The sequence below is a fragment of the Sinocyclocheilus anshuiensis genome, unplaced genomic scaffold (assembly GCF_001515605.1).
Source record: "Sinocyclocheilus anshuiensis isolate Anshui unplaced genomic scaffold, SAMN03320099.WGS_v1.1 scaffold2056, whole genome shotgun sequence".
Taxonomy (NCBI): Eukaryota; Metazoa; Chordata; class Actinopteri; order Cypriniformes; family Cyprinidae; genus Sinocyclocheilus; species Sinocyclocheilus anshuiensis.
In genome coordinates, this window is record NW_015551026.1 from 913,200 (window position 1) to 935,691 (window position 22,492).

The 22,492-nt window shown below is 35.8% G+C and overlaps 1 protein-coding gene across 1 annotated transcript in view; it reads left to right on the forward strand.

Moving 5' to 3' along the window:
* LOC107661141 (protein disulfide-isomerase A5-like) overlaps positions 1-22,492 on the forward strand; it is a 56,916-nt gene that overhangs the window by 6,906 nt on the left and 27,518 nt on the right. The window contains exons 2-9 of the mRNA XM_016450609.1: positions 3,239-3,365; positions 7,717-7,804; positions 12,853-12,936; positions 13,065-13,110; positions 14,938-15,030; positions 15,930-15,990; positions 17,728-17,795; positions 21,977-22,068. Of these exons, the coding sequence (XP_016306095.1) occupies positions 3,239-3,365; positions 7,717-7,804; positions 12,853-12,936; positions 13,065-13,110; positions 14,938-15,030; positions 15,930-15,990; positions 17,728-17,795; positions 21,977-22,068 (659 nt within the window). The remainder of the gene's footprint in view (positions 1-3,238; positions 3,366-7,716; positions 7,805-12,852; positions 12,937-13,064; positions 13,111-14,937; positions 15,031-15,929; positions 15,991-17,727; positions 17,796-21,976; positions 22,069-22,492) is intronic.

Below are 22,492 nucleotides of genomic sequence, written 5' to 3' on the forward strand. Positions count from 1 at the left end.
ACTGTCAATCAAACTATCTGAGATCGGCTCGATTTGAGAAAGGGGAAAACATTTAACAAAATAAAAAAAAAAACACTGGGTGGATTTTTATCATTATAGGGTGGTTGTGTACACACACTGCCAACACACATTTCAGTTCAAACAACTTGTAAAAGTGCATGTAGCATCCTATGACCCCTTTAACAATGCAAATACTGTAGAGATATGTTTTTAAAAAGGTCATATCATCATACTTCTAACATTTTAACTTTCCCCTTAGTTTCAACTATGGCAGTCGAGGTTTATTACAGCAAATAAAAATGTTGTTTTTTTTAATTAGGTTAACTTTTTTCACCCTCTCTGACCCTTAGAATTCAACAGGTCAATTTTTGCTGCCCTGCCCTTAAGACTTAAACACTTTCTTCTATAAATGAGATTTCTAGAAATGAGCATTTTGCTGCATTTATTTTTGGGAAGAGCATTTGCTGTCAGGTTCAATATAGTTTGCATTGCTCCATTCTTTGTTAAGCATGAATTACATTGGGACAGGTTTGCAAACCAATTTGTACTGAAATGTGCCGTTCAGAGACTGTTTAAAACTTCAGCCACTCTTTTCTAATGCTGGGATCCCTTGTAATCAAATGCAGAGCAGTAGGTGCTACACACAGCCAGGAACAGCACAAGTTTGGACTTGCTCTTATTGATTTGTATTTTTGTGTTTAGCTATAATAGTATATGCTGCTTTTTCTTATTATTGTCTCACTGAGCCAAAGTTTTGAAAACCAAATAAGCATCGTTGACGTCTAAATGTGGTTATACTGTATTCTACCTGACGTCAAGAGGTGCAGAGTAATTCAGAACGAGCCATTTCAACTTAGTCTTATTGAAAAATTTCATCTTTTATGATATATAACCCATTCAAAGTTAATGTTGGACTTGAGTAACTTGATGAAAGAAAGATGGTTCTTTCAAATACTTCAGTGAGTTGCTCTGACATTTCTTCATAATGCATCACGATGTCTGCTCCCCCTGTCAGCATGGCTGAAGTCAGAGGAGGTGTGATTTCTCAGGTCCCTCAGCTTTGCAGTACTTTAATTAGCCCTGACTGTCATCTTCACACACTCCCAAGGCGCTGGGGCCACTGGGATGTCACCCAGTCGGCACAGGTTGTCCACACCACTGGACCCCATTTGCTCATACAGAGTTGATTAAATGTGAGGAGGATAAGAACGTTGTCTCTGATCCTTCACCCTTTGTCTTTAATCCACAGAAAATAAACTTTTTACTTTCCAGTGGCACTTGAATTGAGATTTATGTCCATATTTAAAAATATATTAATAACCATTAAACTGTATTTTGCATTATTGTTATATGAAATTATTCTAAATTTATTTTATTTATAATAACTTATGATTTGTTATCTTTTAATGTAAATACGGAAATTCAAGAAAAATGTCTGTTTTCAAAATTGAGTTTCAAGCATCTGCCATTGTTTAAATAAACAGGTAGTCCCATGCCAAACTAAAGTCCCTTTAAGGCAAGTAATTCACTCTGTGGCCATTTTTGAAACGCCTGTCGGGCATGAAAGTGCAGCTCTTCTTATTACTGCATTACTGTAGGTTACTGTATTAACCTACAGTACTGTATTACTGAATTACTGTAGGTTTGTGGTTAACACAAGCTCAAAATATTTTCACATTTTATTGCATGACATAATATACAACAGTAATACCCCAGTTGTGAATGTTTTAAAGCTTTTACTTGGCCTTGAAAAGGCGGATGCCAACAAGTGGCTAAATTGGACTACAGACTGAAAGGGACATTCAACTTAAACTTTGAAGTTTGTGTACATTTGTGTAGTCAATTTTTTGCCTATATATAGCTTTTCAATGCTGCCGATTGTATTTAGGATTCAAAATGTAAAATTCAAAAGTTGTGAAGATTATCATGATGAACAAAACATGTAAGAATCATAGTACTGGTAACAGCTTACTTTCTGCAATAATCAAAAAGTCAATGGAAAAATCCTATTGGGTTTTTGTCGAGGGAACCGGGGTGATGCTAACTTCTGGGTTGGACTACAAATATATGACATCATTGCGGCACTCTATGCACCACACATACTGTTAAAATCAGACTGAAATGATCGGTGAATGTGTTTAAAATAAAATTCAGTTGCCCACATGCCGAGAACCTTTTGAAAGAAATGCAGAGGGGCAGATGATAAATTCAAATGTCTGTGCAACTTAGTCTCTTTTTGGCATGAGAAGGAAGTTTTGAGTTCAGAAAGTTAGCGTGTTTTCAATGTACATCAAGATCTTATCGCAAAAGGTCAAGGTAAATTTGGTTTCCTTATGATAAAACCCCTTTAAAGTTCAGCCACCATTAGTACAATGTGGGTTTGATGAGGTCACATGTGGGAAAATTGTATTTACAGTCATAAGGAGTGGTTCTATTAAAAAAAAAAGTAAGTTTAACTTGTGTATTTCTATCTTTACTTTTCTTTGCAAGTTTCTCTTCAGTATCTGGTATGTTGAAATGGAAACTCTACAGACATTCTCAAAGATTGTCGATCAGCTATTAAAAAACCATCTTAGTTGGCATACTAAATGAGTTTTCCTTCAGCATGTCATTTTGTAAAAAACATTTGATCTGTCTTGTCCACTAACGGCTGCGCATTGATTTCTACTCATTGTGGTAGAGTCTTTTCATTTCAAGCATGTGGCATAGAGAGATGATAAGGAGGTGTGATAGACTGGGTCAATGTCTCAGTTTGTGACATGGTCTGTCTGATCTTGTCATTTTCCTCTTCTTTAGATGACAGCACCTTTATCTATTGTTGCTTTATCGGCTCAGCTTCATCCAAACTCGGAATCGCATGCCTCTGCTGGGAAGACTGATAGAGAGTGTGGCAGAGAGAGCATGCTGTCCCACCATAGGACAGCACATAAGAACAAAATTTCAGAAGCTATTTTGGGGCACTTTTGTGAGAAAGTTTATTTTATTACATTTTTATTTTTTATAGCTATTTATTTTTTGTTTCGGGGTACTTTTGTGAGAAAGTTTTATTTTATTTTTATTTTTTAAGGCCGTGTTGCTGTTGTCGTTTCTCACCTGTCATCATGGTTTGACACACTGTCGTAATTTTGCACGAATGCCACAGTTATATCGGCATGCAGTTGGGGATATTGTTTTGAATCTTCTGTGGTGTTTGGCCTTGACAGTGAAAAATTATGATCTCTGTCTCTCACCTCCTCAGGTTGCAGTGTCATCCGCCCTGCAGGCAGCGAAAGTGTCTCCGCTCATAGAGAAAGTCAGTGACCATAAGGATTTCAAGAAACTTCTGAGAACCAGAACTAATGTTCTTGTCTTGTATACCAAGTCAGGTCAGTCACCACTGTTGTTTTTCAACAGCTTTAGCAGCCTAAAAAAGCCAAGATGTCTTGATATGCAACTGCTAATAAATGTGTTTTAGTGATCTCTAAGGTCAAAGGTATGTTTTTACGCTGCCTTCAAAAAAATGTGCTATTTAACTGAATGTGTTATTATTCAGGTTGCTACAAGGCTCAACAATAAAGATGGTCAACTGCCCTGTAATTGCAAAAGTGACTTGCAATTTTTCTTAAAAGCATTTTGTGAAGAAGAAAAAAAGGAATATACACTGGGTATAGAAAAGAATCACCTCCCTTTATAATAATCACATTTTGTTGCTTTGCAGCCTGAAATGAAGACGGTATTTGACACAGTTTTTGTTTTATCCAGCTGCATTTACTCAGTGCAACTTATAACATCTAAGTGAAAGATATAACACCAACATGCAAGTTTTTCCAACTCAGTGATTGTTGTTTTTTTTGTTTTTTTCCCTTACATGTTGGTGTTATATCTTTCACTTGGATGTTATAAGTTGCACTGAGTAAATGCAGCTGGATAAAACCACAACTGTGCCCATCTTTATTTCAGGCTGCAAAGCAACAAAATGTGATTTCAAATGGGGGTGTTTCTTTTCTATAACCACTGTAAGCAATATTATAGAAAATGCACTAGCAAAAAAATTATTAAGGAATATTATATAAATACAGGTGCATCTCAATAAATTAGAATGTAATGGAAAAGTTCATTTATTTCAGTAATTCAACTCAAATTGTGAAACTCGTGTATTAAATAAATTCAATGCACACAGACTTGAGTTGAATTACTGAAATAAATGAACTTTTCCACAACATTCTAATTTATTGAGATGCACCTGTACACTAGAATAAATATGGTACCTTTTCAAAGGTTTGGGGTCAGTTTTAATTAATACTTTTTTGAATAAATTAATACATTTTGAATAAATTAATTTATAGTTTATTTTATTTTTATTTTTTTCAGCAAGGATGCACTAAATTGATAAAAATGACAGTGTAGACATTTATAATGTTACAAAAAATGTTCAAATACATTTGTCTATAATAACGGTCTATTCATCAAAGAATCCTGAAAAAAGTATCATGGTTTACACAAATATATTAAGCAGCACATCTGTTTTCAACATTGATAATAATGAGAAATGTTTCTTGAGCACCAAATCAGCATATTAAAATGATTCCTGAAGGATCACGTGACACTGAAGACTAAAATAATGGCTGCTGAAAGTTCAGTTTCGCCTTCACAGTAACAAATTTAATTGTATATTAAAATATTAAATGTGTTAACATATAGTGTAAGTGTAATAATATTTCACAATATTTCTGTTTTTACTATAGTTTTAAATGAATGCAGCGTTGGCGAGCACAACCGAAGTGTATCAAAAAATAAATACATTTATATATAAAAATATATACAAAAAATCTTACTGACCGCAGACTGTTTAACAGTAGTGTACATTGCTGAAAATAAAAATGGATCAGTTATTTTGTAGTGGGGCCAGTGATAATGTTGACTGGACAAGTAATCATAATTACTGGCCCAACTGGGACAGCAAGAATTTTTTTACTGTTGAGCCCTGTGTTAGCTATAAACATGCTGACTTTAACTTGCTCAGTAAGACTGTCTTCAATGTGTCGTTCTGCCATGACAGTGTTTAAAGAGAAAACTCGCCATAGAGGCAGATTCTTTATGGTTATGCAGTGTGTACATTAATTGTGATTTGCGTTCTGACACATTTCAGAACGTAATGAAGAAAATCAAGCTTGCGTTGCTAGAAGTGTATGTGTTACACGCCCTAAGGGAAAATGCATTGAGCAGGTATGATTCTGCTATATGCTAACAGACCTGTCATGCCACAATAGGTAGGTCAGCTTTGCTTTCACTGCCAAAAGCATGTTGGTGCCTTTAGATACTTGACCTTATGTGCAGCACACTTGGAGTTCTCTCTACTTGCCACACTCCTTAGATGTGAAAATCTAAATCTTATGGCCATAGACAGAGTACATAAAGATATTCAACACTCTAAACTCCTAAACACTCTAATGCATTGCTCTCTTCCAGCCATTAGAAAGAAAAAAAAAAACTACCCCTAACACTGCATATTCATTTGCATCTCTCCTGGGTGTTATTAGTAGAACCAGCAGGCAAAGTGCCATATATGGGTACCGTATGGATGAACGGTCCATAAACAATCTCCCACCCACAAAGCATGGGAAAGAGCCTCTCAAGGTCTTGCTATGCAAGATTTATTTGTTTCATAATTCACGACTCATTTCGAGCACATGAGGTCATTGGATTAAGACTGTGTATCGAACAGTGCGTTTGATTGATGGCTGACTAGTGCTTCTCATCCTGTTAAGTATTTCCATTAGATGCATCCTGCTAACTGTGATAGTCCCTTTAGACTGCAGGAATGCATTCATGATCAGGTGGTGCATAGGCACTTCTCATTCAAAAGGGTACAGGTTTCAACTCATTCTTTCGATTAAAACCCAAAACGAACTGAAAAACAGAACCACAGAAATCATTGTCCTTTTGACCTTGACCGATGTGATTTAATGGGAAGAAAAGCAGATTGTGGGTTCAGTGGTGTAGTAGAAGATCCCAGACTGTCACAATGTGTAAATCTGGGGTGTAGTGAAACTGTCACTGTGTTTTCACACGTAGTACTTTCACACTCTGTTCTGTTGTTTCGAAGTGTAAAGGTGAAGTGTTGGCAAATGCTTTCATTATCAACAAGAGTACTACTGGTTAAAAAGCTATTAAAAATGGAGAACAACATTCACTTCACTTTTTCAGATTTTTTATTTTATCATTTATTTATTCCTATTTGATCAATGCTTTTAGCTCTGCTACCTATGTTTTTATCACCCAGTAAACACTGGAAAAATTGTGCTTGCTCTGATGACAGCTGGATGTGCAATTGTACAACCATGTATATGTAATCAGTAGTGTTTCGTTTCCAGACCAGATTGCTTTTATAATGTGACCTTGAGTTTGCACCAATCAAAAAAACTAAAGGAACTACATTTTACATGTACTCACCAAATGTTGTTGTATGTATAGAGGAATATAATAGCCTATAAACTTAAAGCGACTTTAGTCTCAGATAAAGTAATTGACTAAATTAATTACCCTTTTTTATGTTTTACTGGATGTTTTAATGTTTTGAAAGAAGACTCTTATGCTGACTGAGGCTGCATTTATTTGATCTGAAATACAGGAAAAACAGAAATATTATGAAATTATTACAATTTACAATGTCTATTTTACTTGTGTGTGTATATATATATATATATATATATGTATATATATATATATATATATATTAGTACTACAGATACAGTGAAACAGTTCTTATTGTTATCAATGTTGAAAATGGTTGTGCTGCTTAATATTTTTGTGGAAACATGATACATTTTTTTCAGGATTCTTTGATGAATAGAAAGAACAACATTTATTTGAAATGTAAATCTTTTGTAAAGAATGAAAGACATGAAATGTTAAACTACTTACGTAATTTACTGTCTCTGTCTAATTTCATTTGAATGAATCATATTCGTATGTGAAAACATGCCATTTGTAGACTTTTTTCTATTTTTGTATGCATTCATATATTCCCTTGCAAAGACCTTTTAGCTCTGAGTATCTGTTGTCTAATAATCCGTTATTAATCTGACAGATAGCGCAGTCAGAATGATGTCTTTCATGTAAACACCAGTCAAAATATTGTGCAAACCGATTTTCTCTCTTACACTTACACAGAGATCTTTTGAACTAGTAATGGCTCGCTTAGTAGACTATGAGAATGTAGATCAGAAGCACTAGCTAAATGTAAAAAAATTTAATGGTATGTAAAATGTTAAAATAGTTTCTGTAATTTCATGTACTATAAAAAAGAAATGATGGGAAATTAAGCGTTATAATTGAGGCTATTTACAGCATGAGCTCTACAGGTGACATGCAGGCTACCAGGTGCCGTGGGCACTGTGTTAGAGACCATTCGCAAACACTGGATACAAGCTTATGATATTTAAAGGTGTTACAGTAGTAGTAGTATACTTTATTGTCCTCGGAAGGAAAATTGTTGTGGACTACATGTTGCTGCATAGACATGCAGTAAACAAACAATAAAAAAAAAAACATAATAAAAACCTATAAAGATAAACACTTGTTAAACAGAAACACAGATACCAGTACAAAATAATTATCATATTGATTTGATTTACACATTGGGACTCAGTATCTTCTACCGGAGGGAAGCAGTTAAAACAGTTTCTACAACATGTCTTTTCTACAGTCATCTAAATGTGTTTTTTGTGTCCTCAGCTTCGTCTGGAGATGCTCATTTAAAGCTGCTGTCTGATGTGGCTCAGGCCGTGAAAGGTCAGGGTACCATCGCCTGGGTGAATTGTGGGTGAGTACCAATTGATTTAGCTCTTTTATTTGAGCAGGTTACTGCTATAGTGTATTTTTCTTGCCACTAATGTTGAGGCAGTTGACGTCCTGATCAACTAGTTGGTGTTGCTTTATTTCTAATACTGTCTTTACCAGGTGTGACGCAATAAATGCGGTATGAGGGTTATAGATGGTGTTTTTGGACTCACGAGGAGGTTTCTGGTCAAACAGTATGTTTATGTAGAACCTTGAACTTTTTTTATTTTATTTTTTATTTTTTTTAAACGAAAGTGTGGTTTAACCCAAGTGCAGTGTGAAAAACCCTTTTGATTCATCGTAATATGATCCCCTAAGCCTACATTATTAGCTCATGTACACAGGTTGTGTCTGTGGTGATTACCTTGGATTACTGTGGTTTATCTTGTTCCATTGCATCCTTGTTCAGCTCATGCACGTGTCACAGCTCAGCATCTTCTGTCTGCCTCTGCTTGAGAAAGAGATATCACAAAAGTTGTTTTGATGTTTCTGATGATTAGCAATAAAAACTTGGTCTCTAAATCATTTCTCAATGGCTAGGTGGTAATTGGTAGGATGAGGCAGGCAATAAAAACTTTATCTTGTTAGCAGCTAAGCACACACACACATAAAATTGTTTTAGCCTAGCCAATCCTTAAAGCACCTTTTTGAGACCGGCTTGGGTACACTGGGTCCCCTTGTAATGAACTTATATAAAGATGAGTTTAAAAAAAGTAACTCAGTATGGTAGAGCAAAGCAGAGAGAGATACGCCCACATATTTCCTACAGATGACAGGGACCTGAGAGATGGCCAACTGCAGTCCACTGGGGGATACCATTAAGGAAGTAGGTCATGGACAGAGCGAGATCAGTATGAAGAAAATGGCAATGCAATAATTCTGGAATCTGAACAATCCAATGGGATTTTAAATGAAAACTTGGAAAAAAAAAACGGCTACTTTTTCTCAGAACCTTCAAACTTTACTTGATTTTCAACTCCGCAATTTGTCCACTCGACACACACTAACCACTTTCAGCAGTTTTGACCCTTGGATATCCACTTTCAAACCCCCCTGCAAGCAAAAATTATTGACTTGACCCTTGACTCTCATGCTTTAGAACAGCTTTTGGTGCTTGAATAGGATGACCAATTATTTTGGCGTCCCGAACAGGGTTGTTGGGCTGGGGAGGGTATGAAGGGGCATATCTACGCATGTGTGCTCATTGCCATCTGTGATCCTGAGTCAGCTCGTTCAACCACTTTCAGCAGTTTTGACCCTTGGATATCCACTTTCAAACCCCCCTGCAAGCAAAAATTATTGACTTGACCCTTGACTCTCATGCTTTAAGAACAGCTTTTGGTGCTTGAATAGGATGACCAATTATTTTGGCGTCCCGAACAGGGTTGTGGGGCTGGGGAGGGTATGAAGGGGCATATCTACGCATGTGTGCTCATTGCCATCTGTGATCCTGAGTCAGCTCGTTCGACACACAGCATGTCTAATTGAGTTTCCCACCTGACAGACTTGAGCTCTGATCTACGCTGCACCTCTCTCAGTCCTCCCACAAAGGCGTTATGTGGGAAATGCGTAACACTAATGATAGCGTCTCATCTACCTTTAAGGAATGGAGCTGGTTGGGGGCGGATGCTGTCAGAAGCATAATTGAATTCCGTCTCTTTGAATTTCCATTAGCATGGGGCTTTAGATCGCTGCTGAGTCCTCTCTGCTCCTATTTGTCCTTATGTAATACATTTCCATGCTCATTATCGCTCAAGGGAAGGGTAGTCTTTACAATGGAGAGCTCTGGATCTCTTTGGGGGGGTGTGGGCGTATGTGTGGTGACAGTGGGACCAGGTAATTGTGGGTCCTTTCTGTTCTCAGGATCTGTTGAGGTGCAAGTGTGAAGATGGAGTGCTTTGTTGCTGTTTTTATTTTTTGTCATTGGCTGTATGACAAAGATGAATTTGTCAGGAACTGGAGCATTCATTTTTTGTGCAGTGAATTCAGAAAGCACTGACTTTTGAATCCCTCTGTGGCACTTTCCCATAAATAGGATACAAAACAGGGCCAGAAATCCCCTAAGAATGAAGGTTTTATTTTTATTTTTTTCAGCAGTTGGCCAGTGAAAGTAGTTTTTTAACCTTAAAAAAAAGTGTATTTGTATTTTATTTCCCATAAATTTCTTACAATAACATGAGTAACAGGGTTTAATGGCTGAGCATGATGAATTCGGTCTGCAATGCAGTTTGCATAAAAAATTGTGAAAATGGACTGAAATTGTTTACTTTTAATCATGTAGAAAGAGTCATGATGATTTTACTTCTTGAGATAAAGACATACTGTATGATGTTTAATTATAGCTACTTTTCACACTACACAAACTATTATTTAACATAAAATTAACATACCTAATATTTCTTACAATAAAAGCATGGAATTAATGCTTTAAAAGAGTCTTGGGATTCAAAGTGTAGCACATTGTTGAATGTGCCCTGTCTACACAATGCCTATCACCAGTACCACATACTTGTACAAAATCCATTTAATGCGCAGGACTTTTTGAAGCATGCTATTCTCCTGCAAGGAGTTGCTAAAGTGGAGCGAGAAGGAAAAAACACTTAACTCTTCTTACCTAGAGACCCGTGGCTCTGAATTAAAGCAAGCAGAGTTTATGTATAATACAATGTAGCAGCTGAATGTCTTGTCCTTCAAAAAGAGAAGAATGACAGGGTTTGCCAAACTTAGAAGCGGTCCTTACATTAGCTTATTGCTGTGGTCATCTGTCGCTTCCCATGAGCGGTCTCGTATTGCTGCTACAGCAATTTATTTAATGTCTTGGGACATTAATTGTCACTTCACTTTTTGGCTGCATCAATTTCCCCTGCAAGCAAAAATTATTGACTTGACCCTTGACTCTCATGCTTTAGAACAGCTTTTGGTGCTTGAATAGGATGACCAATTATTTTGGCGTCCCGAACAGGGTTGTGGGGCTGGGGAGGGTATGAAGGGGCATATCTACGCATGTGTGCTCATTGCCATCTGTGATCCTGAGTCAGCTCGTTCAACCACTTTCAGCAGTTTTGACCCTTGGATATCCACTTTCAAACCCCCCTGCAAGCAAAAATTATTGACTTGACCCTTGACTCTCATGCTTTAGAACAGCTTTTGGTGCTTGAATAGGATGACCAATTATTTTGGCGTCCCGAACAGGGTTGTGGGGCTGGGGAGGGTATGAAGGGGCATATCTACGCATGTGTGCTCATTGCCATCTGTGATCCTGAGTCAGCTCGTTCGACACACAGCATGTCTAATTGAGTTTCCCACCTGACAGACTTGAGCTCTGATCTACGCTGCACCTCTCTCAGTCCTCCCACAAAGGCGTTATGTGGGAAATGCGTAACACTAATGATAGCGTCTCATCTACCTTTAAGGAATGGAGCTGGTTGGGGGCGGATGCTGTCAGAAGCATAATTGAATTCCGTCTCTTTGAATTTCCATTAGCATGGGGCTTTAGATCGCTGCTGAGTCCTCTCTGCTCCTATTTGTCCTTATGTAATACATTTCCATGCTCATTATCGCTCAAGGGAAGGGTAGTCTTTACAATGGAGAGCTCTGGATCTCTTTGGGGGGGTGTGGGCGTATGTGTGGTGACAGTGGGACCAGGTAATTGTGGGTCCTTTCTGTTCTCAGGTTCTGTTGAGGTGCGAGTGTGAAGATAGAGTGCTTTGTTGCTGTTTTCATTTTTTGTCATTGGCTGTGTGACAGAGATGAATTTATCTGGAACTGGTGCTTTTATTTCTTTTTGTGCAGTGAATTTAGAAAGCACGGATTTTTGAATCCTTCCGTGGCACTCTCTCTTAAATAGGATACAAAATAGGGCCAGAAACCCCCTAAAAATGAAGCTTTTATGGTTTTTTCAGCAACTGGCCAGTGAAAGTAGTTTGTTAACCTTTAGTTAACATAAGTTTTATACGAGCAGTTCTGTATTGTAATCCGTAAAAATTGATCAAATGGACTGAAATTGTTTTCATGTAGAAAGGGTCATAATGATTTTACTTCTTGAGATAAAGACATACTGTATGATGTTTAATTATAGCTACTTTTCACACTACACAAACTATTATTTAACATAAAATTAACATACCTAATATTTCTTACAATAAAAGCATGGAATTAATGCTTTAAAAGAGTCTTGGGATTCAAAGTGTAGCGCATTGTACCACATACTTGTACAAAATCCATTTAATGCGCAGGACTTTTTGAAGCATGCTATTCTCCTGCAAGGAGTTGCTAAAGTGGAGCGAGAAGGAAAAAACACTTAACTCTTCTTACCTAGAGACCCGTGGCTCTGAATTAAAGCAAGCAGAGTTTATGTATAATACAATGTAGCAGCTGAATGTCTTGTCCTTCAAAAAGAGAAGAATGACAGGGTTTGACACAACTTAGAAGTGGCCCTTACATTAGCTTATTTCTGTGGTCATCTGTCGCTTCCCATGAGCGATCTTGTATTGCTGCTACAGCAATTTATTTAATGTCTTGGGACATTAATTGTCACTTCACTTTTTGGCTGCATCAATTTGCATGACAAATGTCCTTTGATGACTTGTGTTATAATAGAATAATGTGATATTATAATATTTGTTGAGCATAATTCACTATGACTTAATGTTCGCTTTCACCTCTGAGTTTGCACAAAAAGTATGAAGTTAATTGATTGTGCTTGCAGACACTTGGTTGCTTTAAACTTTGTTTTCCTTTGGGTTGTACACCATTCATAGGTCCTTCAGAGGTTGCTAACAAAATGAAAACATTGTCATTTGAATTCAAAGGAGGAAAATTGAAATGAAAATCAAAGAAATTAATGTATTTTAACTGTTATTATTGTAACTGTTAGTGGTTTTTAATACAATGTCAATAATATAATATAATCAGTTATTAAAATTGGAACTTTGTTTGATTTCTACTGTGATTATGCATTATTTATTACTGTATGTGAATCTATTAAGTGATTGAATATTTATATATTTTTCTGTCGGTTCCCCTCCACAGGGATTCAGAAGGTCGCAAACTCTGTAAAAAAGTCAAGGTAGACCCCAGTTTGAAAACCAATGGAGTTGAGGTCTTGCATTACAAGTAAGAATAGTCTTCATTTTCTGAGATTCATGTACTGTAACAATGGCAGTTGGAGGTCTTACAAATTATTATTATTACTGAGAAGTGTGAGCACAGCAATTCATCTTTTAATTTTGTGTTGCTTTTAGGGATGGGACCTTCCACACAGAATATAACAGACCAGCTACGTTTAAGGTAATTTCTCAGAAAATTGCATTTTGATGAAGTCATCTCTGACACAAATCACATTATTTTTGAAAGCCTCTTTCAGAATCCAATTAATCAATATTTCTTTGTTAGACATATGGATTGACAATCTGCATTTTCACTAAAGAGCGTCAGTGCCTTTTCGGATGCGTACTCTGTCATCTGTTAGTGGATGATTCACTCTTTGTTGCTATTTACTCGCTCAGTGTCCACAGTTTTCCCAGTGCTGTTATTTCACAGTACTCAGCCTCAAGCACCAGAGCCAGAAGCCCTTGGTTCATAAGTAGACGAATCAAACTGCTCTCACCTATCTCATTCTCCACACGCCTTTCGGTTCAATTATGACCGAATGTGACGAGGCGTTGATGAATGACTCTGATGATGAATGAGAAGAGCTGTAATGTGAATATGTTAAAAATGAATGAGCTGAGCTGTGCTGGATGATGAGATGAGGCACCACTGGTGTGGAAAGAATTGGAGAGCTCTTATTAAATGCACCTGCTGTTAAGTATCACGTATTGCTCTTCATTTTCCTTTGGTACAGGAGTAAAGCCGTATTTTGAGCACTTCATGTCAAGGGAGTGCTTAGTTCCTAATGTCTTGCATGCATAGATTAGGAGATAAATTAGAGTAATTGCACAAGAGAGGAACGGTTTTCATTAGTGATCAATCACAGCACTTTTTATGTTCAAGTTAGATCACACTATAGAGCAAGTTTGGATACAGAGCTGACTATATTGAAGAAATATTTGCTTTGTTGCATTTTTTTAAATGTATTCTAGTTCGTTTAATTCTAGTTATTTAGTTCGTACTTGCACTACTGTATGAAAGTTTGTGGTCAGTAAATTTTTTTTTTTTTAAAGAAAGTAATACTTTTATTTGGGATGATTTAAATTTATCAAAAGTTACAGTAAAACATTTTTTTAAAAATCTTATTCCAATAAATGCTGTTCTTTTGAATGACTTTCTATTCATCAAAAAAATCTGAAAAAAACATGTATTTTAAAAAATCCTGAAAAAATGTTTTCAAAACAATTTTTTAGCAGCAAAACTGTTTTAACATTGATTATAATAATAAATGTTTCTTGAGCACCAAATCAGCATATTAGAATAATTTCTAAAGGATCATGTGACACTTTTTTGTTTTTAAATGTAATAATATTTTACAATATTAATGTCTTAATGTATTTACTGTACTGTACTTCTTTAAAACAAAAAAATGTACCGACCCCAAACTTTTGAATTGTAGTGTAGATCTTTTCATGCAAATATTAGATCCGTACCTCTAATCCAGTGGTTCTCAATTCCAGTCTGCGCGTAGCACCGCTCTGCATATTTTGCATGTCTCTCTTATTTAACCCACCTGATTCCGATAACCAGCTCGTTAGAAGAGAGCTCTATACATGAACTGTGTTCCGATTGACATGGTCCCTCCCTACACAGTGTTCATTGTGTGAAGTGTAACATAATAAAAATAAAAACAATAAATACCATTTAAATTCATGTCTCACACTTTAATGTGCACAGAATGGAACATATACGCTCCCTTTGAACTGGAATCATGGTGGAATATCCTGTGAAGTCCACTTCGACGGTCGAATAGAACAAACGTCTGAAGTGATAAGAGATAGACTACATACAAAATGTGCAGAGCGGTGGTATGTGAGGACTGGAATTGAGAACCATTGCTCTAATCTCACAATGATTCACTATTAAAATGAAATGCATACAGTGAGTTGACCATTTTATGACAGTGAAAGATGATTCTGTAATGTCTTTTTTCAAAGTTTCTATCTATTCTCTCACCTCTTTTAGTCCATGGTGGCATTCCTGAAAGACCCTGCAGGTGCCCCCCTGTGGGAGGAGAACCCTGAGGCTAAAGATGTTGTTCACATCGAGTCAGAGAAGGTAAGTAACGCTCGCTAAAGCTCACTGCAGCAAAGATCGGTTTTCTGCCGAGTATTTATCAGGTGTGGGAACTTCACATAGAACAAAAGACTTGTAGCTGAACAATCTGCAACAGAAGAACCTGTCTATTCTTCTGTTTCTAGAGGCTAAATCTGGCAGCTGGGCTAGGTGTTTGGGAGTGTGGTATTAAATGCCCTAGCCTTACATTTTTGGACCATTTGGGTATGTGAAAAATACAAAAAAAGTTAAATCTGAAGACAGATTCAGGAAGTTGTAATATTTCACCCTAAAATCCAAACGAAAGATATAAGGAATTGTTTTTGCTTAAAAATTGGGAAAAAGAAAGAAAACAAGTGTTTTTTTTGTTTTGTTTTTTTTAAGTACAATTTTCAAATTTTTTTTACAGTAGTGATAAACTGCATTTTTTCCAAGAAAGTCAAACTATGAATGGCTGCTCATTCAATGTTAATGAAATACTTTACATACTTGACATTGGAATAAATTGTGTACTTCATCTTTACTAGATTAAAAAAAAAAAACTGAGTCGAATATGTCCAGCAGTAGCCTTTTTTCAAAACAGAAATCACACTCTACAGATGGCAGTCAACAAGACACACTTTTTAGTAATGAATGATTTGAAACATCTTTGAAGAGAACATTGATTTGTAATTTCTGAATTTTTTTTGTTTTGTTCAATAGTGTGGTTTAGAGAGTCAATAATTAGCACTGTGCTGGTGTGTGATTAAGTAATGATGCAATATGCCATGTTAAAGAAAGAGGCCAGGAAATCTCTACCCTTGTTTGTTGCTTTTACTGAGATGACCTAAAACTTTTCTAAAGTTTATAGCCACTTAGCCCAGAGTGTTTGATAAACTCATTTCATGCTGTTTGGTTTGCAGGACTTCCGGAAGCTGCTGAAAAGAGAGGAGCGGCCCATCCTCATGATGTTTTATGCCCCATGTGAGTCACTTCTGTCTGTAATCATCCACCACTAAACACTTCATATGATGCAAACTGTGTGCAGTCATGCAGGAAGTGCCATGTTCAAGCAAAACAAATCCTGCGAAGTGTGATTGTATGTGCTTGAATCAATGTAGGTTGTGAATGCAGTCGAGATGTCATTAAGATGTCCAGCATTTGTCAGTGTGACATAAACAAGAGTTTAACTTCCAAAGACTTTTCTCATTCATCTTAATTCCTCATGTAGTGCTCATAGGAACCCAAAAGCTCATTAGCTTTGCCATAACAGGAATACATTATATTTGAAAACAGTTATTTTATATTGTAAAAATATTTCACAATTTTAGTTTTTACTGTATTTTTTATACAGTAAATGCAGTATTGGTGAACATAAGAGGTTTCTTTTAAAAACATTCAAATATCTTACCGACCCCAAACTTTTGAATGGTAATGTAAGTAATAAACTTTGGTGCATAACTATGAACATGGTATCATAATATTAATATTGAGTAATATTGTGCAGCCTTTCTGTGCAAAAACATGGCATGGTCACTAGGGATGCACCGATACCACTTTTTCCAGTACTCGCCCGATACGATACTTTTATTTTTGGTACTTGCCGATACCGAGTACCGATACCAATATTTTTATTGCATTTGTACATTTTTTTTAAATATTGGGTACAGAAACCAAAGGAGTATGTATAATGTTAGTTGGTTAACTTAATTTATCAAATAGATACAGTCAAAAAAATAATTTTCAGACACCTTCATCATTTCTCACATTATCACAGTTTATTCGCTATAGTTTAGAAAATGGTAATAAAATATGACAAAAACTCAGAGTTAAACTGTGTCAGAACAAATTCAGCTTGATAATGTTAGATAACTTTGATAGAAAGGTATGTAATGGATTACAATCAACCAAAAATTAGACAGCTGTTAGTATGACAGTATTTACACAACTATCAATAATTAGTCGGGCAGCCCTTAGCCTTAATGACAGCCTGTAGTCTCCTGGGCATGCTGTCAAGTGAGTGAACATCAAAGATCACACAACAGAAGTGCACGCGCTCACTCTCTCTCTCTCTCTCTCCCTCCCTCCCTACTGTTAAGTAACATGTGTTTTACTTGCTTGTTTTTGACATATCCGACCGAACTACAAAATTTCCAGTGATGTCTGAGAAAGGCATATTCACTCGACAAGCTCGCACATCTGCATCTTTGCTTATCAGCTCGCGCACATCAGCTATACAGGCGTTAATACTGAATGTTTAACATTATATGCATTGCATACATATACTTAATCTCTAATAACTCCATTCTGCTGTCTGTTGTCGGTGTTTCTTTGTCTGAATATGGCACTTATCACATGCTGTGTGGTATCGGCGTTTGGTATCGGGGCATTTTAACGAGTACGAGTACGAGTACAAGAGCTCAGTATCGGGCCCGATACCGATACCAGTATCGGTGCATCCCTAATGGTCACCTTTATCATTGTTTGACAAATTTTTGCGTGTGAAATCTAGTCATTTCAATAGGAATGTGTGCGACCATGAATTTTGAAAGATTCCCACACACAAATTTTGCAATGCTTCAATTTGGTCACATGGAAAAGTGTTATTTTGAAAGTGACATCTGTGTGAGCTGTGATTCAAACATTGCTACATTTGTGGCAATAGGCTCTGGACCTTTTTCACTAATGCACTTTAAACTGTAAAATCTCTTCTGCATGTAGGGTGTGGCGTATGTAAAAGGATGCAGCCCATTTTCCAGCAAGCAGCCACTGAGACAAAAGGGAAATATGTAAGTACATAGGTCTTAAAATAAGTCTTAAAATGTCTTCAATTCAGATTCAGTGGGTCTTAAATATTTTTGGTCACATTACTGCAAAACTTTCTCCTGCTGTAGTTACCACGTCATTAGAAAGAATTGTGGTAGCAGAATCCAGTAGAACACCAGCTAGCTGACCAGCATCCTAGCATGCTTTAAATGGGTTAATGCAAGTTTACTGAAAAATGGCTCAAGAATTTTACTTGCCCAATGGGACAATTAGCCTGATTAAAACTTAAGTGACAAAAAAATAACTAGTGACACATTCTGATTTTATTACATTCAGCTTAAACAGTGATTGATAACGGATAGTGTATTTCTGATATCAGTGTTGCTCCGCTGTTGAGGCCTGTGTCTGTGAGAGACTTTCATGGAGAAATCAAATCAAATGAGCATAATGGCACACATAAAGAAACTCATAGAACAAACATACTGAGGTTAAAAATTCTAAATGTTTAGTTGATTTATAACATGATTTAGTTAAGTAACACCATGACAAGGGAGCTATTTTGCTGAATATTTTCACAATTGCAAATGTTACATTGATTTTAGTTCAACAAACAAGTAATCAAGTGTGTTACTTACATTTTAGACACTATTGACTGTTTTGTTCCATTTCACCAACAAAAATAGTTCCAAACAAAGATCAGAACAAAAGTATTGCACATTCTCCGAGCAACACTGTTACTGAATGATTCAGCGTTTTGAAGGAATCGGTTGAATCGGTTTAGTCTCATGTTTAAAAGTATTTTCCCCAAACGTTTCTTATTTGTATATTCAAAATTTTATTTAAAACATTAATCTCATAACATTTATTTAATTTGATTGGTAACAGCCCTGTAGTGTATATTGAATTTTTTTGATCAATTGTAAGAATTTGACATGAAAGATACATTTAATAAGGTTCAAAAATATTGGATTTTTTTTTTTAAAAGGTACATTTATAAAGGTAAAAAACATCCTGGGGTAAATATTAAAAACATGCAGATATAAGTATGTAAAAGCTGATAGAACACTGATGAAAATAATGCTTCTGAATAAATCATTTACACCACCAAAAATCTCGGTGATGCGGTGCTTTTGTGGGGATGTTTTATATGGGATATTGTCTGCTGGTATGAAAAGTGCACTGTATATCATAATAATAAATAACATTTTTGACAACAGTGATATTTTGTTTTCTTTTTACATTAAACACATTAAATATTACATATACGTATGTAATATAATGTGTATTTCCATCACAAGTTTGGTCTTAAATTTCACATGAATGACAATAAATTATGACAATAAATTAATTATTCATTATTCATTCACATAAGGTGCTATTAAAAAGGTCTTAAAAAGTCTTAAATTGAACTTGTTACAGTAGTAGCATGTCAGAATCATGCCCTATTGATTCCCGTTTCCTTTTTTTTTTTTTTTTGCTAAACTGTGTCTTAATACATGTTTTTTGTGGCCTTTTTTTTACCTTATCTGATTCAGTTGTTTGATTACTGTTGGAAACTTTTTCCTCGTCGAAGCAGAGACCAGGAGACGTTGGGATATGTTTCATACAGAAGTCACTCTTTATTGAGGACTCGAGCGTCGCTGCAGTCATCCAAGTCTGACTAACGTAGTGATACATTGTAGTTTATATAAATTTTAAGGGGGCGGGATACATTCCGTAGAGGTGGAGACAATCTAACCCATAGCATGCAAATGAACTACAGGAATCAGCCGGCACAGGCATTTTCCCAGCCTTGATCTCATCAGCATAACAGTGTCATTCAAATGCATAGGTGCTAATCCAATCAGTCTGACAGTCCTAATTCAATCAGTATAACTACTCAAAGACTGGGGCAGAGGCACCAAGAGCCATTACAAACAAAAGGTGGTCGTCTCAGTAATCTGGTTCATTTTACTAACAATAGGAGAACAGGAACAGACAGGAACCTCTTGCTACACTTTGCTTAAGATAATCATTTGTCTGATGTAATTTACCTTAAATGCTAAATACAATGTACTTCACCTTAGTTTTTCATGTGATGCTATGTCAGAACATAGGATCAGCATATTTTAAACAGATTCTTAAATTTGTAATCCCACATTACCTAACAGGTGGGATGTTTTGTGAACCCATTGATGTTCCTTTTTGACAACGTTTAGTTCCCCTTCATTAGAGGAAGAGGCAATTTTGCATTTCCTAGTATAGTTATAGGATGTACTTCCTGCTGTTGAAGTCTATGGTGGAGTATGGATTATATGCCAGTTCAGCTCAATATCTCTGTGCACTGCTGGGAGACCCACAGTACACCTCACCACACATTTTTCCCTCTCAGTCCTTCTCATTTTTATTTTTTTTTTAATTCCTCCGTCTTTTTCCCTGTCTCTCATCTTAGATTGTTCACAGAAGCACAAACATAGATGCTTGAACTTTCATTCAAACTAAAATTGTCCAAATCGAAATTGAACAATTTTTAGACCCCGCTGTAAATGTCAAAGCGGGAGCGTTTTCTACATGGAAGCTTGCATAAGCCAAGAGATTGTTGGTTAGTATTGTGCAGCTGAAACCATGCAAAGGTTCTTTTGTTCCTTTCATCCACTGGTAAACTGAACAAATTATTGTATAAACAAAAACCACACCACAGGAGATATTTTTTTAATTACTATTTTGGAAATACTTTACAATACGTTTAAATTTGTTAACATTAAAGTATTGGGTATCATAAACTAACAATTAACAATGCTTTTACAGTATTTATTAATCTAGTTTAATGTTAATTTATACATGCACCACTGTTTGGGGTTGGTAAGATTTTGTTTTTGTTTTTGAAAATCTAATAAAGGCTTCATTTATATGATTACAAATATATTAGTATAACTGTTTTTCGTTTTAATAAATAATGTGATGTGATGACAAAAGCTGAATTTTCAGCATCCATTGCTTCCGTCTTCAGTGTCACATGATCCTTCAGAAATCATTCTGGTATGCTGATTTGGTGCTTAAGAAATATTTATTTCTTTTGTGCTGCTTGATACATTTTTTTTTTCAGGATTTTTTCACAGGTTATTTTTTATTGATAAATAGAAGGTTCAAAACACAAAAGAATTGTCACTTTTGATCATTTTAACGTGTCCTTGCTGAATATAACAATTGAGTTCTGTAAAAAAAAAAATCTCACTGACCCCAAAATTGTGAACAGTAGTGTATACTGATAATTTTTTTCCATTTCAACTTGTACATACTATAATTAAAGTATTTTGAACAAACATTTTTTAACAACAAATATATATACAGTATATATATATATATATATATATATATAAGCAATAAACACTGTAAAAATGTGCATTTTTTGTTTATGATATCTAATGCATTAACTAATGTTAATGAATTGAACCTTAATGCAAAGTATTTATTATTATAATTGTTCTTTTCATATGGAGGGATATTTAAGCAGTATTTTTTTCTCTAACCGCAGACCTATGAGTGAGCACTAGTAAATAAGCTGCTCGTTTGAAGATTTGAATAATGAATGGGTAGCTTGTTGTTATGGACGCGACATGTAGATTTGCTGCCTCCTGTGTTTCTGAGTTTCCACGTATGTGTGGTGAGGGGCTGATAGTACTGCAGGAACATTGATGGATTTGGGAGGTAATCACTGGTCAGCTGTTTGTCTACATATTTCTCATTGGCCTGATGGATGCTTATGGGCCACCGGAGACGATTTATGACTTACTTTAGGATAATATACATTTATTTTGGAATATATCATCAAGCATGGACTGTCTTAACGGTGCAGTTTGTTTGAAATAACTTCACAAGCTATATTCTTTCAACTTAGCAATGTGACGCTATTAAAAATGGATGAAGTTCCCTCATGTTTTGATGTGTCCAAACACAAAGTAAACTGAGTCTGTAGTCACAAGAAGTAAATTTCCTTTAAAACCAAAGTGAGTTGAAATTGCTTTCGGGGTACGATTAGCATGTGAGGTCAAGCTTTGCAATGTCATGAGAGAGATGGAAATTTGTGTGCCACTTCGCTGCATGCCATCTGTATCGACAAGCTTTCTTTTTACACTCTCATGTGGCCATTCATCTTCATTTTCCTGCATTTGAGTCGCTAGAGAGGGATTGTTTGTTTCAAGTCTAATTCATTGCTTTTGTGTAGGTGTTGGCTGGGATGAACGTGCACCCGGCGGAGTTTGACGGGCTCAAACAGGAGTTCAGCGTCAAGGGCTACCCAACCTTCTGCTACTTTAAGTAAGTTTGTCTTGCTTCTTGACTCCGATGCACAAACAAAGTCACCATTTAAAGACCGAATAAAGTGGACTAAATTGCTAAGCTTTATGGCTGATTGATATAGCTAAAAAAAATTTATTTATATTTTTCTGCCTTTTGATGTTACAGTATATATCTCTTTATGTATTGCAATAGCTTAAAAGGCTTTTTATTGTTATTTCAAGTAAATAGCTAATGTTAGCAAGTAATTTATTTAATGCCACAAAATAGAAAAGAAACTTAATGGCCCCAAAAAAAATCATCAAAAATAAGTCATCGCAATATTCACTTAAGATTATGTTGCCAGCAAAATCATTGCATTTTGTAAGTAAATGATATATCGACCAGCCCTTCCTACTTTTCTTAAACAAGTTCTGCTTTATCATAACACTAGTGTTATAGAGTT